General features: G+C 43.3%; 1 protein-coding gene across 4 annotated transcripts in view; it reads right to left on the bottom strand.

The window, feature by feature from the left end:
- Positions 1-19697, bottom strand: part of TUB (TUB bipartite transcription factor) — a 115550-nt gene that overhangs the window by 51007 nt on the left and 44846 nt on the right. For all 4 annotated transcript variants that reach the window (XM_090032632.1, XM_090032633.1, XM_090032634.1 and 1 more), the window contains exons 2-3: positions 17370-17421; positions 14939-15101 (exon numbers count right to left, since the gene is read on the bottom strand). In XM_090032632.1, the coding sequence (XP_089888758.1) occupies positions 14939-15101; positions 17370-17421 (215 nt within the window). The remainder of the gene's footprint in view (positions 1-14938; positions 15102-17369; positions 17422-19697) is intronic.

Genomic DNA, 19697 nt, shown 5'->3' with positions numbered 1-19697 from the left:
CACTCTACTTGATACTGGCTGCCAGCTAGACATTGAGCCATTGATTACTATCTGTTGAGCCTGACAATCCAGCCAGCTTTCTATCCACCTTACAGTCCATTCATCCAACCCATACTTCCACAGCTTGCTTGCAAGAATGCTGTGAGAGATGGTATCAAAAGCCTAGCTTAAGTCAAGGTATGTCGTACATCCACTGCTTTCCATGCATCCACTGAGCCAGTTATCTCATCATAGAAGGCAATCAGGTTGGTCAGGCATGACGTGCCCTTGGTGAATCCATGCTGACTGTTCCTAATCACCTTCTTCTCCTCCAAGTGCTTAGAAATAAATTGAGGACCTGTTCTACGATTTTTCCAGGGACTGAAGCAAGGCTGACTGGTCTATAATTCCCCAGATCTTCCTCCTTTCCTTTCTTAAAGATGGGCACCGTATTTCCCCTTTTCTAATCATCTGGGGCCTCCCCCAATTGCTACAAATCTTCACGGATAATGACTAGTGGCACTGCAATCACATCAGCCAACTCCCACAGCAACCTTGGATGCATTTCAGCCAGCCCCAAGGACTTGTACATGTCCAACTTTTCTAAATAGTCCCCAACCTGTTCTTTCACTACTGAAGGCTGCACACCTTCCCCCCAAACTGTACTGCCAGGTGCAGTAGTCTGAGAGCTGACCTTGCCTGTGAAGACCAAGGTAAAAAAGGCATTGAATACTTCTGCCTTTTTCTCATCATCTATCGCTAGGTTGCCTCCCCCATTCAGTAAGGCAGGGTTGTCAACCAGGAGTACATGAACCCCTGGGGGGGTACTTGAGAAGGTTATGCATGGGCAGGCAGGGATGGAGCGCCACCACATACCATCCCGTGCTGCCACACAGGTGCCACCCACCCAGGGGAAGCTCACACATGGGGGCTGCCACCACCACTTCACATTCAGCTGTGCATTCCCCTCCACCCCCATGTCTGGCCACACACCCTTCTCCCCCTCCCACTCCATGTCTGGCCGCCAGGGGTACACTGATCCAACAAGGTTGAAAACCCCTGCAGTAAACAACCCACACTTTTCCTGACCTTCCTCTTGTTGCTAATATACTTATTGAAACCCTTCTTGTTACCCTTCATGTTCCTTGCTAGTTGCAACTCCAGTTGCACTTTGGCCTTCCTAACTTCATCCCTGCATGCCCAAGCAATACTCTTATGCTCCTCCCAAGTTGTTTGTCTCAGCTTGCACTTCTTGTAAACTTCATTTTTGTGTTTAACCTCACCAAAGAGTGAAATCAATGATCTCATGGTCACTGCTGCTCAACTTGCCATCTATTTCTACATCCCCCCACCAAATCTTCCATGTTTATGAGCAGTAGGTCAAGAAGAACATGGACCCTACCTAGTTGGCCGCTCCAACACTTATGCCAGGAAGTTATCTCCAATGCTCTCCAAAAACTTCCCGGACTGCCTATGCACCACTGTATTGTCCTCCAAGCAGATGTCAGGGTGATTGAAGTCCCACATAAGAACCAGGGCCTGTGATCTGGAAACTTCCACTAGTTGTCAGAAGAAAGCGTCATCTACTTCATCCTCCTGGTCTGGTGGTCTATAGCAGACACTCAACACATCACCCCTGTTCCTCTCGTGTCTAACCTTAACTCAGAGACAAATGCTTACCCATACATCTGTTCTCAGAGCAGGAAAGAATAATACCACTTATCTTTATGCAATTGGTCACAACTAGTCAGTCCACATAAAATAGTGATATTAAATACCCAAAAGAACTGTTATAGGTCAGGGATGCTCAACCTATGCCCATGGGCCAGATCCAGCCCATGGCGCCATGCTATCCAGCATGGAGCCATCCACAGTGCTCCCCACGGGTTCAGAAATGTGGTGCAGGAAGCAGTGGCACTGCTCCACTGCTGCCAAATCTCCAGACCCATAGGGATCCTCAATCTGTAAGTCCTGAATCCAGTGCTTGATCCCAAAGCACAGGGCCAGAAGGGGGTGATGCTAGTTCCCTGGGACCCAACTCCAGTGTATAGAGTGGGAGGGAGCAGTGCCAGCTCTCTGAGACCCAATCCCAATGTTCAGGGGGCAGGAAGGGATGGTGCCAGCTTCCCAGGACCCAATCCCAACATGTGGGTGGTGGGAGGGGATGATGCTGGGCCCCCAGGATCCAATTCCATCACATGGGGCAAGAAGTGGGTGGTGGCAGGCCAAAGGGCCCAATCTGGCCAGCAAATGGGTCCTGCTCCACTCATCTAGCTTGCAGGGCCAAAAGGTTGAGCACCCTTATTCTAGGTAAATACACAGAGCTAAGGATTTTTTTATTGATTTAAATAATTTTTAAAAATGTAATCTGTGTGATAATCCACCACAGAGAAAGAAGCTAAGCCAGTTAGATAAATTATTTATTGCAAATTATTGTATAAATTCTACTAAGCGATAACTCAGGCCATTTGTTACTGTTCTTACATTTTCTATTTCATAATGAGTAAAACCCAGAATGACCACTGAGCAAAGAAAGTTAACCTACAATTTAATAAAATACTATTTAACAATCAATGCAAATCCATTGGTTTTGCATACCCTTTTCTAACGTGCTGTCACATAGCACCATAAAAATGGCTTAGCACCTTTCATAATTTCTTGGCATGAAAGAATATTGCTGCTCTTTTGAACAGCCCACCACTATAATTTTATTTGATCTAGTTTTACACTGTCTTTAAACTGTAATTTTAAAAATAGTTTACAAGGCCCAGGATATTCCTTCCTAGTTAAAATAATTATTTAGTGAGGCAAAGATGGAGAAAAGGTTATGCTTCATAAAAATAACCAGCAATTTGCATCAGTCTTATAGAAATCTTGCAAAAAAGACCTCGTCTTCATCATCACCACCACATTACATCCCTTGTGTATATTAATTACCTTTCACATTAAAGAGCTGCATTTTAATTCTAATCTGATTTAGTCTAGTTTCACTTTCCAACTACTGGATCCGTTATAACTATTCTTCGATATTACAAATCTATCTGCTATGAGAAACTTCTTTGCATTGTAAATACTCATATACTGTGATTAAGGACCCACTTAAGCCTTCTTTTTCATAAACTGAGGTGCTTAAGTTTCTCACTGTAAGTAATGTCCAGATCACAAATCCTTCCTATAGCTCTTTTCTAAACACTCTCCCGCTTTTCAACATCTCTTCTGAAGTATGGGCATTTAAACCTTTCTGGCCATAGTTTTGATTGAACAGAGTGGAATAATATCATACTTAGATGCCTATGGACGCGTCTGCAGGAGCCATTTGCTTAATTAGCTCCACAGTAAACGTCTTAGCATCTTACACATGCAGTGCTATTAGGCCACATAACTTCACTATAAATACACATACTATCCTGAGGCAGAGTTTTTCACTTTTCAGCAATACATGTGTAGATGCTGACAGGGCTAGCTGGGGTACAAGGGTACTTCAGTGTGGGGGGCTGCCTGGCCCTGCCAGCTGGGGCTGCTCCGACCCAGCTCAGCATGCTGCTGTCCCAGATGCATGTGTTAACATGGTGCCTGGGAGCAATAAACCCCAATGCAATAAATGTCAGAGTTTAGTGCTGCACATTAAGATGCAAATGTAGATGCACCTTATGTCTACTGACATGCCTAATATGTGGAGTGAAATCAATGGGCCAGATGCTAATCTGAAAATCACAGATAAATCTAAAACATGCTACAGTGAGTGCTCTTTGTGGTTATTGTTGTGGGGTCTTTAAAAAAAACAAACAACAAAACAAAAGCACAAATCAGGATTGCCTGTAAATCAAAATGAGTTCTTAAAAGAGGGAATATGAAGAGCCGATGACTCAAATGGAGACACCAGAATATGCGTCTGTTGAGAACATACCATTAGCTCTATACCTTATTGTAAGGTCAGGCAACACTCTAACAGCATTTTTACATTTGCTCTGGGGGTGGGGCACTTTAATTAGAGCAGCTCCGAGAGCCATTCTAATTAAAGCACCGCAGCACCTCATGCATCAGTATCCCTGCGCTTCAAAATGGTGGCAGGAGCTCTTGAACTGAAGCTCTTCAAATGAGCTTTAGTTCAAGTACCCCACCATCATTCTGAAGCATAGGGACACTGATACACAAGATGTGGAGGTTGACTGGAGTGTGCTAGTTAGCATGCTCCAGCAGAGCAGCCTCCCAGCATGTCTGCAGGCACCCTAAGTGTCTAGAGTATAATTTAATATGAGGAACATATTCCAAACCATCTCCCACAAAAGAACCAACACCTTATCATGCTGAATGGAAAACAGGCATACTTGCCACTAGTTCATAGTTTTATAGAAGTTAGGGGCTGGAAGGGACCTCACAAGACCATCAGGTCCAGCCCCCCTGCTCTTAGGCAGGAAAGACTGCTGGGGTCAGATGACCCCAGCAAAGTGTGCAACCAGTCGTCTTTTGAAGATCTCCAGGGTAGGTGTCTGTACCACCTCTGCGAGGAGTCTGTTCCAGACTCTGGACAATCAAACCATAAAGTTTTTCTTATATACAATCTGAAGTGGTCCATTATTCCTTGTCTTCCCCTGGGGTGCCTTGGTGAACAAATGCTCTCCCAGCCCATGATGTTTGCCCCTTATATACTTATAGACTGCCACCAAGTCCCCCCTAAATCTTCTCTTCTTCAGGCTGAACAGTCCCATGTCCTTCAGCCTCTCCTCATATGGCCTGTTCTTCAGACCTCTAATAATTCATGTGGTCCTCCTTTGGACTCTTTCAAGCTTCTCCACATCCTTTTTGAAGTGCAGCACCCACAACTGAATGCAGTACTACAGCTGCAGCCTCACCAATGCTGAGTACAGCAAGAGGATGACAACCTTAGTCTTGCTTGAGATGCATGCCAGTGTATTGTTTGCTCTGCCGGCTATAGCATTGCACTGGTAGTTCACGTTCATTCTGTTGTTGATCATGACCCCTAGGTCTCTTTCAGTTGTGGTGCTAGCTAATGTAGCACCGCTGAACCTGTACGTATGTTGCAGATTATTTCTCCCCAGATGGAGCATGTTACATTTTTCAGTGTTAAACATCATTAGGTTTTGATCCTCCCACCTTACAAACCTGTCCAAGTCAGCCTGTATCTTCAGCCTGTCCTCTACTGTGAGCACACTCCCCCATAACTTGGTGTTGTCCGCAAACTTTGCCAGTACGCTTTTCACACCCATATCCAAATCACTGACATATATGTTGAAAAGCATTGGTCCGAGGACTGAACCCTGGGGGGGACTCAGTTTCATCTATTAACACTCTCTGGGTCCAACCTTGGAGCCAGTTTCCTAGTCACTGGACCGTTAAGTTGTAGAGGCCACAATTTCCCTATTTTACCATGACGACATCGTGGGAGACCAAGTCAAAGGCATTTTTAAAATCCAAGTATATGAAGAATATACACAAACATTTTTTTTAAATGAATGATTATCTGTCACCTTATAATTTGACAGTTTGCTACTCATTTTCTCTTTCCCCATTTACAGTGCCAGAATAGAATGGCATGTCATATTTAACAATTCAGAGCTATGACTTGTCATTGGAAATCTTGGCACAAAATACAGACATCTCATTTAGCCATGCTTCCAAATGTCAAAAAGAAAGCAGGAAAGTAATTTTGCTACTTTACACATGGTTAATCTAAATTGCTAATTTAGAACTTGTTGTGAGCATTACTTTGAGAGGTTTAATCTGTTCTTAATTGAAGACGGTGCTTATTCCAAACTTGAAAAAAAGCCGTCTCTGCAACAAAGTAAGATGGATAAAAGCTGACCTGGCTCTTGTTCAAATTCACTTAACACTGTTAAAAAATAATTTGTTCCCAATGGAAACTCACTGTTTCCACAGGGAAAAAAATGCAGCTTCTTGGTCAAAAAGCCTGGCTTTTATATCACTTTTTATAAATTTCTGCAAAAAATATTTTTATATTAGCATAGATCTAGCTGGTAACAGATCTGGGGACTACATAAAGATGTTAAAAAATGTCTGTTGCTATACTTTAGCATAGGTAACAGTACCCAATTCTGTACCGGTGGCAAGCTCATATGGACTTTGGTATGAGCAAGACTGGGCTCTTAATGAGAATATAAAAAAAAAATCCCTCACACATCTAACATGTTGTAGTGTCATATATTAAAATCAAATATTGCAATAGAGATAAAATCTTTAAGGAAGTATATGTTAAGGGTGCCATTAAAGTAGTATTGCTTACATCAGTGGCAATATCCCAGGAATTATCACTCATTATCCCTTTGCAAGACATTAGCAGAATTCCTCAGTATGCTTGTTCTTTTCATCCTGCTATCTCGTATGTAAGAGCTGAAACTTTTCTCCAGATCTTCAGCAAATCTGAAGAAATGAGGACTAAGAGAGGCATGAAAATAAATCAGCAGATGTGACCCAGATATTAGAGTATGAATTAGTAAACATTTTAATACACTATACTAATAGTATGTTTTACAAGTGGAAAGAAACACAGAGAAAAAAATAGTAGTTTATAAATTCCCTTTTCTGGGCAGACAAATTAATCATTTGTTCTTATGAATAAATGGTTTCAATATTCTCCTATTAATATGAAAAACTTGATGAAAATACTCATATTGCTGTATACTGCTAATCAGCTGGTTAGGATGACAGACTATGACATTTTGTCTGATATTATGGAAAACAGCAGCATTATTCATAAGACTAAGGCCTGGAACTGAAGCTCATTGAAGTCAATAGAAAGATTCCCATTGACATATATGATATAAAGATCAGGCCCTAAATGTTTTGTTCATCTGCTGAGAAAATACTATTCATAAACTACTATTAAAATTTAAGATTCTGGTGCCAAAAAGGCATCACCTTGACACCTCATTCACCTTTTGGATGAAAATTTTCTCTCCTATTTACCTAGTCATTTTCCCCCTATACTCATCGTCTTACCAAGAATCTCTCTTTATTTCTTCTCTTTCTGCACATATTCCATATGCATTTAGAAGAGAAGACAAAAGAACAGGTTATACAATACCAAATGCCTGTGCAACATTTCTTGGAGAAAAAGTAGTATTACAATTTCTTCCAAGTAATGCAAAAAAACCTTTCACACAAAGGCCCCACTTGATAAAAGATCATGAGTCTAATCACCATTAAATGTAAATTTTATATTTCAAACATTTATAAGATATGAACAATGGCCAGTTAGTCGTGAGAATAACCATTACCTATTGTGGGAAACAACAGTTTCTTAATGAAGAAAAACTGCATCTTAAGTCAATTCTTATGGAAAAATGGTCTGTGAGACATTGTCACTGGGCTCCTATACATGTGCAGGGAGGCTGCTCCAATGCACTTTAATTACAGCACATTGGAGTAGGTTCAATTAATTGAGTCTGCTGGAGCATGGTAATAACTGTGCTCCAGTGTCACATGTATCAGCATCTGGAGATCAACTGCTGAGCTGAGGCATCACATGCATTTGTATTAACAGCGAAATGCACATCAGGGCTGTGAAAATGGCAGTGGTGCACTTTTCAACTAAAACTCCTTCGATGCGTTTTAGTTCAAAAGCTCACCGCTGCCATTTTGTCAGCACTGATGGGCATTTTGCTGTTTATACAAATGCATGTGCCACAGCATTTGCGGTTCATGCACGTGTACAAATGCCCACTGACACTAGAAGACCTCAATTTAAACTTTTCTTCCTAATTGATGTCATTTTCTGTAGTTAACTCATAGAATCCTCAGCCTTAATATGTAATTACTGGTTAATTAACTTCCACACTAATTTATCAATAGATACAAAAGTTCACATTTTCATACAGCCTCTGTATTGATATTGGAATGCGAATCCTGCCACTGTCAAGTTATTAGGGACTGAAAAGTGATTCTCACATAGTGGCTGTTTGGTGGCATACATTAGACAAGTTTTTTGGTCTCAATTCCATTTCCTTAGTGGAGAGGTGTCTATCTCATCACAGTCACTGAGAATGCTACTGGGGACTTTCACTGGCAACATTAGCACTGAACCAAGAAAGAATGGGCATAACAAACTATCTGACTTTCCACCTGGAACAGCAGTCAGAGGACTCAGTTACTATAACAGGAAAGTGCAGCAGGGCATAACCTAAAATCAGATGCAAGCAGTGGAGCAAGGGCTATCTACAGGGGAATAAGCATCCAGGAGAAGCTGGGTAGGGGGACCACAGCACTGCAGCTAACTACTTACAAGCTGCCTGCATGGTAATATGCCAATAGAGTCCAGGGCAGCTCAGCAGGAAGCAAATAAAACCTAGCTAGGCTAACAGCAGGGCATGAGAGCAGACGGATCAGTGAGCTTGGGGAGACACACTCCTAGCTGGTCAGGGATACACCTAACCAGAAAGACCAGTGTTCAGGGGTTTTGACCCTAGTTCCTGAGCCACAGAAGGCAGAGGGACCCAGACCTTTGGATTGAGAAGACCTCCTGCCAGCCCAAGTTGCTAGCAAGGAACTGAAGGCTGGAAAAGGTACCTTAAATACTGGGAGGAGGCCAGCAGACTGTGACAAGGCTTTTGCAGCAATGTAGTGACTAAGGTGGCCACCACAGAGGACAGTCCTGTTGTCCTCTATTGATATGAAACCTGATGCCTTTACATGCTTTATTTTTCTCATGAAGAGAAAAATAGAAGACATAAAGGCGTTGGGTTTCGTATCAATAGAGGACAGAGTAGTAGAAAACTGGAATGTCTTCTATGATGGCCACCCTAGCAGTGACCCAGCATGGGGGGGTTCAGATATTTCAGGTGGTTTGCTGGTGTTTCTGTTTCTTATCAGCAGTCTGGGAGTGGCTGTAAAGGGGCAGTTTGGAGGCCACGGGAGGGCCACAATCATTCTCTGTGGCCTGAGCCCCTGCACAGGGCAAAGGCACAAGCTGACCTGAGGCCCGAAACAGTGGGCCATGGCTGAAAGCTTTAATTAGAAGAAAAAGGGCCGAGACCAGCACTGAAACCCAGACAGAAGGGTTAGCAACTGAGAGGTAGAACTTACTGATCAGGCCAAGAAGCTGCAGAGTGAATGACACCCTTGAGGCAGAGATAATTGACAAAACAACCTAACCCCAGAACCAGGTTAGAGTCTAATATGGCCTGCCAAGCAATTCCATCCAACCCATGGGGCCCCTCCATGAGCCCTCCTGCCCCTCTATAAGCCGGCGCCTCCATGCAGGAGGTGCGGCTCTGGGTGCTAATTTCCCACCCCAGCTCCAAACCAGGGGCACTGGAGACAAGCTTCTGACTGGCAAAGCTTGTCCCAGGCTGCCCCGTGGCTGTTCCCAGCTTCCCTGCCTGAGAGCTTGGAAATGCAGGTAAGAGTCATACCAGGCCCGGGCCAGGGACTCCCGCTGCAGGAAAGGACCAGGAGTGCAGGAAGCCATGTGCTATGGGGCCTGGCTGGGCTGGTCCTGCACACTGCAGTAGCTGTGCGCTATCCGGCTGGGTCAGGCTGGCTCCGCGCACTGCAACGACATACAGTCAGGAACTCAGGTGGGAGCTGCACACTGTGGGGCTGGATGGGGCTGACCCTGCCCACTGCCATCACGTGCAGCTGGGGATTGGGGTAGGAGCACAGGAGCTGCAGCTATGGGGCTGGGTGAGGCTGACCTCACACACTGCCACCATGTATGGCTAGGGACTTGGGCAGGAGTGTCATTGGGCCAGGTGGGGCTGGCCCTGTGTGCTGCTGCCACATGCAGCCAGGGACTTGGGCGGAAGCTATGTGTTACAGGACCAGGTAGGGCTGGCCCCACCCACTGCTGCCACCTGTGGGTAGGGGCTGGGGTAGGAATGCAGGGAGCTGCGCGCTATGGGGCTGGGCAGGGCTTGCCCCACTTGCTACCACCATATACAGTTCCAAGGACTCGTACAATCCAGGGACTGTGATGCCCCCCATACACACACACACACACCCACATACACTCCCACCCCTCCACCATACCCACACCCTCCCACCCCCACCAAATACTCCACACCCACCCCCCTCCCATCATACCCACTTTCCAACCCCCAACTACATACAACCTCTTACCCCCCACACACACTATACAAAAGTAAGATTGCATTTTGAGCTATCAGCAATCACCTCTAGATACACTATGCAAATGCACATAAATCAGGACAATTTTTTTTTTAAATAAAATTAAAGTAAGTCATAGTAGATGTTTGATTTTTTTAGTATATGATTTGTTTTTTTTCTGGGTTCAAGATAGTGGCCTCCCCCCCTCCAAAAGGAGTACTTCTGGGGCAAGGCAAGGGACTTCCAGTGGCAAAGGTTAGGGGTTAGGGATAAGACTTCCAGTCCCAGGATGGCAACCAGGGGGTGGGACACTTGTCAAGGGGCGGGGCTATTTTTGCAGCCCTCAACAGCTCAACAAAACTCGTTAAGCTCTCCAACCAAAATAATTGCCTACCCCTGGTCTAGTGGCACCAGATTCACTTCCCGCCAGGAACCTCCAAACTACCTCCCAAGAGATCCAGATTTCATCAAGATGTGACAGGTAAGTGACAGGGAGAAAATCCTAGGGCAGGAAGGGTGCAACATAAGATCCATGGGCCAGATTTGGAGTCGTATGATCCAGGCTGTGGATCCTGACTAACCTCTCACACCAGATGTGACGTAAGGAGTCAATCTGGTACGTGGGCCGGACCCAGTGCCATAGGCACTGCTCACAGCACAGGGGCTTACTCCAAGGCATACACTTCCTGTGCCAGAGCCATTGGACTGACCCTATGCACTGGCTCCAGAGCTGCCCTAGTGGGGCACCACATGTAGTGTTGGCCCCATGCCACATGCAGTGCTACAGTGCTGGATCAAAGCTATGTCATGTAGGGTGGCCACTGACACATCCCCAGAATACAGGACATCCCCTTCGGGGAGAGAACCACTAGCCCCCTCAGCCAATCACCGATGGGGTCACTGCCTTCTTGGCCAGTCAGCAGCAAGAGGTGAGGCCACCACAAAGACTACCTTCCTCCCTCCCTACCTGGCTTAAAACCCTGCTCATCCTGGCTATGCACTGCCCTGCTTCTAGATGCAGCCAATAGAATCCTGAGGACAAATGACTGACATGTATTTCTACCAACAAACTGAAAAACAGGACTTTTTGCAGTCATTTCCTCATTTAGAAGTGGACAGGGGATAGTGGGTTTTAAAAACAGGACAGTCCAGTATACAACAGGACCAATGAGCACCCTCATGTCATGTGCAGCACACACCAATCCCACTCCAGGGCTTACAGTGCTGTGGTTGGTGCTCATAACCAGCATAGGGCGCACACTGCAGGCAGCACCCTACCAGACTGGCTTGCACACTGGCTCCAGCACACACAAATGGCCTCAGAGGCCTGATACAGACCAGCGCCAAAATGCAGTAAAGCTTCTTTTGCTTATCTCTGCTACCAAGCTTAATTCAGCCTCAGTCTTTAATTGGCTCCCTTCTAGTCTCTGACCTACTCTCGCCTCCCATAGATTCCATCCTGAATGCAGGACCTGTAATCAACAGATTAGCAACAATCAGCCTAAAATACACTGCAGGTTTCTAACAGCAACCAAGGCCCTCTGTACATGGGGAAACTGCAGACCAGCATAACCAGAGCAGAAAGTTATTCTCCTATAACTATTTTGGAATAGCTTCCTGCATGGACACTCTGTTCCAGCACAAAATTGACTTTATTCCAGCATAACTGCTCACAAAGTGACTTCTATTCTGGAATAATGTTCATTTATTTCACTGTAGCATTCAACTTCCCTGTGTAGACAAGCTCTAACACGGTGGAAATAAGAGAAATCCTGCTGGCCTGTCCCTGACCCCTTTTGCTCAAAGTATTACGTAAAGGTCCCATAATTTATTCATGCACCCTCCCATGAGAAACAAGCTTCATTTTCCTCATCAAATTCAACAAGCATTCATGGGTCATACCTTCCTGCCAAACCTAATGGCCAGAAATTACACAGGAAAATATTAGGGGGTGGTAGATATGGGAAAAAAGTTGTTTGCAGTGCTTCCTGTACAGGAACGGATCTTGCCTGTGTGCTCACACAGTCAATACAGTTTATTCACTAGACTGCCAATTCCCATCAAAAGAGTCATTTTTATGCTTGCCCATTAAAAAACCAAATGAATGGAAAAGAGCAGAACTCTTCTTTATATACAACCCAGCTGTCTCATACAGCTAATACTCCCACATATAAATGTTTTCATTAAGGAAGAAGGGAAAAAAAGGCAAAAAACTAGAACTGAATCCAGTAATTTAAAATGGCCAGCAAGACCTAAACCCACACCAAGTAATTAGCGTCCCCTCAAGTATCATGCACAGTATGAAATATAACCACCCCAAAAAAGGAGAGTTTGGAGTTCTTTTAAAGTTTTCAAAAATGATGCTCCTTACAGAAGATTTTATAAGGAAATAAAATACTTTATTGGGTAATTAAATACGGCTTAGTTGAAGCTTTTGATAACTGAACAAGCAGTTTATTACAAGGGTAGCTGTCCTCCAAAGCTTAACAAACCATGGACCAAATATGAGAAACAAACATATCTCTTTTCAGTTCTACGACATTTCATCTACCTTACTTACTTATCCTGTGCGTGTCAGATGTAGGAAGAACCATATCTCATTTAATGGCTTAAAGAAACTTGTAAAAAAATAAATTAAAAAGGAAGTCATCTCAAAGTTTGTGCTACCCACTGACACTCTTTGGTGGCTGAGTTTGTAAGAGAATTTATAATGAAGTGCTCTGAGGATAAGAAGTGAATAATCATTGCAAAGAAGCACCTGGAAGAAGTGAAATGATGTGATGTGATGTGATATGAAGGGCCAAATTCTGACACCTTGGGGAGCTTTGCTGACATCAGAGGACTGCCCAGGGTACAAGCTGTTACAGAACTCAGTCCAGATTTTGTAAATAAGGATTTCACTTTTGATGGTGAGAGGATAATGTCTGGTTTCTCTGGCCTGTAGCTGAGTTAAAACCTTGTTTTCGCACTTTATATAAAGAAGACTCTGAATACAATTGTTCCTGGGTATCATAAAACAGCTTCTCTCAGTCTAAGGCTTTGCACTTCTGATAACCTGTGATGGTGGGAAGAGGATGAAAAGAAACTTTCTATTTTCTGCAGCTAAAGAAATGCTAAAGAAAATATTTCCCTAAAATTCTGTGCAAGATCCGCTTCTTAGACAGCTGGGATAAAAAAAAAAAATTAGGTTCAATTTTGACATGCTCTTCTCTCCAACTGTGTGAGAAAATAATGTGTTCTAGTCCAGAGATAATTTGCTGTGGCTTATGTAGTTTTTAGAAACATGTTAAAAAGAGGTTCACACTTCAAACCCCTTTTGTTCATAGCCTGTGTATTCTGAATCTTCAATGAATCAATTCCACAGAAGGGAAAAATATTCCCATTCAACTGTACATTTCTCACAGTCCCTCAGATGCTTTTAGTAAGCATATTTTCTTACTGCACAAAAAAACAACAATCTTTTATGAAATACTGAAATCAGATGACAAAGGTGAATATAATGTATGGCAAATGAAGTTTATTAAAAGGAGAGCTGGAATCCAAGCAACTGTAAAACAACAATGAAAGTGTTCAGTCAAAAAAAATATTAAAGCTAGGATAATGAGTATTTGGGAGCGAGATTTGTGGGTGCCTTGTTTCCCACTTGAATTCACAACTCCAAATTAGGTGGCTATCCCCCCTTTCAGAGGTGCATCAACCTGGGCAGCAGTAGTAGCATTGATGGCAGCACAGATGACAGCAGAAATCAGGTCAGCTGCAGCAGCAGCTGCCATTTCTGCACCTCCTCTAAATGGGTGCTTGAGAAGGTGCCTGGGTCCGTGTCCCCCATTAGATTACTTCTCCCTGTACCACGTATGCAGTTAGGTGACTATAAACAGGATTTACAGAAGCCACAATGCAGAATAGGTAGCTGCTACTCAGAAATGTGGGTGAGGGGTGCGACTAGCTGGGATTCACAGTCATAAACCCTGGAATTAGGTGCCCAAGTCAACCCCCTCTTTTGCAGGCAACAGAGAAGGAAGCCCTGCACCCTTGTTTTCCTAAATTACTAATAGAGATACTGCTTCTTAGGAATGAAACCCCTGTCTTGGGAAAGTATCCCACCTACTAAGGATGTCCTGGAGTGGATCTCTCTCAATTACACCTTTTGGAGGTGTTCTGCTTCATTTAAAATATGTAAATAGCCATTGCAGCAAGGATTGAAGCACTAAACACTGGACCATAGAGTCCTTAAGATACTGAAGGAACCCAAGCTCAGAATATTGTATGGTCTGCTGGTTAGACTTTTCTGGTAGGAGGTGGAAGACATGGGTTCAGATCCCTGCAGGCAGATGAGTGGAGATATCCTCTGTCTTGGTTACTGGGCAAAAGAGCACCACCCACCACCACCCCCTTGTCCTGTCTCCTAACATTGCCATGGAGTCAGATGTGCTTTGAGAATGTCTATCAGTTGGCACCCCATGGATAAGGACCATGAGGGGGGACCAGCTAGTTTGTTAGCCCTGCTAGGGCCCAGACAAACAGATGCCAAGCTGTATAGGTCTCTCAAGACCTAAGCTGTTTGGCATTTATTTTATACATCCTATGTGACTTTACCAGCAGAAACTTACCCACCTCTATGGTAGGGGGCAGCTGGGCATAGGTTTTAGGAATTCCAGTGGCACCTAACTATTGAACTTGACACCTAAAAAGCAGTTGGGATTGTGAATCTATCCCTTGGAGTTCTAGGTTTTTATTGTTATTTTCATTCCTATAGCCAAATAAAAGCTTTCATTAAAAAAAAATTACATTCTTGTTCCCACAAGTTTACTTCAATTTTTTGACAATATTGTACTACGTCTAGTAAACATGCATGCAATAGGTTATGTTAATATACCATGGTAAATGGTGCTGCTGTTGCTGTTAAGATAGGATTCAACCAACGGCGCTTGTTCCTCTGAATGTTTCGTTCTGCGTGTTCTAGTACGGCTGTCCACATTGGACTGAACCATTAGTGGCTCCTGGCGCTTTTTTTTCTGCTTCTGTTCTAACAATGCTCGCTGGGGAAAATACAAAGAAAAGTACTTTACTATTAGAGTAAACGCTAGTCATATACAGGAATCTGAAGCTCTGCAAGCTGTAGTTAAATGCATGTTATTTGACTTTGGACAATAACACTTCCTTAAGAATCACAACACCTTTACAGCTACTTCCCTGGAAGTGTACTATTTTTCAAGTGGCAGGACCACAATCTATTGGGATTTTGATTGTGATACTACACTATAGAAAGCTTTTCTAAAACACTCGGCTGAAAGCGTCAGATAGTTAAAATAGATGTTTCTAAGCAGTCTAGCAACTGTCAAAGCCTGCTTAGAAACAACATCCTTTGGGAGGCCAGCAGGGAAAGCACAAGCTGTGAACCAATAAAATGAGGACCAGAACCACAAGGCATGAAAAGGCTGATTTTTTCTGAAAAATCAAGAACCAATAATCTGTAAATCAAGCAATAAAACCAAACGTAAGTTCAGCATTATATTCTATGCTCTGAATACTAATTAAACACATTCTCCTCCATCTGCAGCCCCTCCACCCCAGTTGAAAAATTAGGTATTAACACTAAGAGGCTGGGGATTGATTTAAAAACCATCCAATCCCTTCCTCCAGGCACTTCTAGATTAAGAACATGATGGCAGGCAACATATCATGAAGCACCACTCTGCTGAATTCTACTTGCATGTCCATGTGGAACTGCAGGTCTACCAAGAGCTAATGTTAGCACTCCATCGTCTCACTTGCTCCCTGCGTGGTTTGCTTGTACAGGGGGTGTTTTCTTGACTTCACTCACATAAAGATTAAAAAGGGCATTCAATGCTATTATAAATAGCAAAAGTGGTGTGTTTACTTAGTGGAAAGTACATGGAAGGTATACTTTGCTGTGCTGAGTAATACTTCAGTCCACAGGGAGTTTGCTGCCACTCAACATGGTGGAGAGCTCAGAATCTGGGTCCTATTCAATCTGGATTGAGCCTGAATCAGGGACAGGAATTCAATTTGTTGATTCAGATCACTGTCCCCAATTTTATTCAACTGAATCCAAATCTGAAGGTTCAATGCTGATTTGGAGAATCAGCGATTCGGACATAGACACAGCTTTAAATGTTTTTTCTACATACCTTGAGGTACCAGAGCAGCTCATGAACACTGCAATGCTTGGGAAGGATGCAGAGTCCCACATAAGTGCAGAGGGGCTCTCCATGTGCTCGGTGGCAAACACGGGGAGCACGCGAGGGGCCGCCCCGTGCACTCCTTGGTTGGCGATCAGCTGCAGGGGGACCCCAGGTGTGCCCCCCCAGACCCAGGAGTCACCAATCGCCGAGCGCTCCCCAGGGGACCCGGAAGTGGTCCAAAAGTACTTCTGATCCACTTCTGGGTCTGCTACCAAGCGCACTGGGGAGCCCCCCACACTGCTGTGGGACACTCTATGTGCCCCAGCATCGCAGCACTCATGAGCCAACTGGTACCTAGAGGTATGTAGAAAAAAAGCATTTAAAGCTGTGTCTATGTCAAAATAGCCGAATATTTTTGAATCTCTTCGAATCGATCTGGAGGGCTCTGATATGATTCAGAGAGACTAAAGGGTCTCCTGATTCTATTCGGATTCAGAGATTCAGGCACCAAATCAGGCCAAATCTCCTCTGCATTGAATCATGGACCAAAGCTTCACACAGCCCTACTAACGATGTCAAAGCCAACGGAAGTTTCTTATTGATTTCAGCAGGCACAGGATCTCACCAAAGATCTTCAGAATGAGTGCTTTATGTTAGCCATTTAGGAATGCAATAGAAATACAGGAGCATACTGGTTACTCAACAGTCATTACAGATTATCAAACAACCTTAAGCCTATGTTTCTGGAAATGAGATGAAGATGAAAATTACCACAAATTTCTGAAAATTTTGCAACTGGCTGCCACCCCCTACTTGTATTTTGTGCTTTGCTCCAATTCTTTCATGGTCCACCAAAAGGAATAACATATTCTTAGCCGCATGATACAATGCTAATTTAGAAAAAAGCAAGAATCACTCAAATGACAGTACTAAGAAGTAAAATCTCAACACAAATCTTTCCCTTCCCATCACATAAGCATAAGCAGCACAGTCTGGAAGGCCAGGAACCTGAAATTCCAAAACATAATTTTCTGGCACAATAATTCTATCAGTTATCAGCTGTGTGTGTGTCAATAAGTAAAGGTTTCCATAGTAATCCAATTGAGAATGCTCTACTTATTAAAAAAGGAAATGGGTCCAGAGCAGGCTTCAAAATCTTACCTGTCTATCAAGCTTTTGTTGACGCAGACTGCTGCCCTCATCATCTAAAACACTGCAAAGGCAAAGAGAATTCATTAGAAAATATATGCAGTCAATACAGTGCCAAGTTACAATTACAGTCTGGCAGGACTTACTCAAGACAGAACTTCTACTGAAATCCAAGGAAATGTTGCCTGACTAAAGCTGCAAAATTTGGCTTAAAAGAGTGAAGTGTGACCTATGAAATATAAATAAATTCCTCTGTGTGAAGTTTGTGCGGTTCAAAATGTAGATTTTGCCAGAACAGAAAAGAAAATACACAGTACCTTGCAAGGCTCCTACAACTATGCTTTGTTCTCCGCCACCTTTTAAATGGAGATGCTGACAAGTACAGCAGGGAATTGATTGTAAATTTGTATATAAAGCACATAAAAGGGTAAAGCATCTAGGCAGCTATTTAGCAAATCAATGGTACTCAAAATTAGCTTTGGAAAATTAACAGTGTAAACTTCACATGAAGAACCAGAAATGGTTTCTTTCTACAAATATGAAGAATTACTCTTACCAGGAATCCTAATTTACTTTTGTGAGCCCTAATGGCCAGAGATTTGCAAGGAACAACCAAGTATTTTGGGCTACCCTGCTATCATTTCTCCTATTTTTAGGTGACTGCTCATTGCTGTTGACAGTGGATTAACTCATGCCACATACTCTCATTAATTACGTGTTGAGAACCAATGGAAATAAAACAAGAAAAATTGTGTTTGCATAAAACTGTTAACTCCGCTTTATTTTCCAGAGAAAATAAACATCGAACACCCACAAAAAGATTAGCTACTGAGATGCATTACGTTGCATGCACTAATTTCTTATTCATTTGTGAAACGCCCACACAACGTGGCCACAATAGGATAAGATATAGAAGAACTTCAGGAGAGGTTCTCTGGTAGGCCACTTAAGTTTCAGTATAAACCCTGTAGCCCTGGAAAAGGAAAGACACTGATGGTTTTGAACCACACACACCCTCCCACTTCACGACATCACCAGGAATTTCTATAGCGTGGTGGCACAGCAGACAGCACCCTCCTACTTCTGACGTGTTCCTAATAATTCCCCCTCTACCAGGACATGGACTTGATAACCTATGATAACATGTACTTGATAACCTTGCTAACCTCCCATACAGTGCATATGCTAGCTGGGGACTTATTTTCTGGTTGGCCACAGGATATTTACAGCCTAAGTGCAGAGCATTCACACTGTGCAGACATATACAGTCATCGCTGCAGAGATGAAGCAATACAGTCCTTGTCCTCAGGAGGCCTATGATCCAATGCTGTTCTTGGATGAGCTAAGCAATACAAGTTTCTCTGGAGGTATACTGCACCACCATGTAGGTGGTTTTAAATAAAGTATCCAAAGTGGATATTAGTTTATCCTTAGCATCTTCCACTTGAAACTCAAACATACTGTGAAAGGTTGGGAAACACTATCCTCACATTATGGACCGTCTGCCTTTTACAGCGAGAATGTGATACTTGGGATTATACGGTATGTGCACTGACTACTCAGGAAGCTCCACTCCCAAAATATAGTTTTGGGCAAATGACTGTAGCAAAATGTGTCTAAGTACCAATCATTGTGTATAGAACTAAAATAACCCACAAACTTCTTAAAATGACACAGCTCTGAAAGTGAGGTAGCAGAGCAGAGTTTTAGAGCTGCACAGGCAACCTGCCACAGAATCCCAGAATGGCAGAGTGCTTGCAATATGTTATGTCTCCACGCAGGGCTGGATAAGAACCCTGATCTCCTGCTTCATTTTACACAGCAGACTATGTTTAATGTCTGCTGTGTAACTGCCTCTAAGGTGATACAGTAAATGAATTATAAACTTAACAGACCTCATGAAAACCACCAACTCCACACCAGAAAAACTGTTGTTGCTGTAAATCACTGTATTCCAGGTATATGCTGAATTATCTGTACTCTAGATATGATAACTTAGTGCTCAGGATCTATCTTTAGATTTTCTATAGGACCACAAGGGGACCCAAAGTAATGACTCTCCATCCACATGCTGTAATGCCATGATTTTAAAACATGTCTCTACATTTTCTTCCCATGGAAGGTGATTATTTTTAGACTTTGTAAGTACACGCAGCCATAGACAGGGCTGACAGCAGACTGCCGACACACTTACAAATCTCTTCCGCTTCTTGCCAACCTCTTAATGTGGCCTGATAGCTACTTTATAAACCTTTGGGTTGTTTTCCTTACGTAAACCCTAAGCCTTGTCTCTTGGATTATGCAGACTGTAAATTGTGACAAAATGAACACCAGACTAGT

This window comes from Crocodylus siamensis, chromosome 2, assembly GCF_052110815.1.
Source record: "Crocodylus siamensis isolate JL-2025a chromosome 2, ASM5211081v1, whole genome shotgun sequence".
Classification (NCBI taxonomy): Eukaryota; Metazoa; Chordata; order Crocodylia; family Crocodylidae; genus Crocodylus; species Crocodylus siamensis.
Note: the sequence above shows the minus strand (reverse complement) of the source record. Positions and strands in the feature narration are given on the sequence as shown.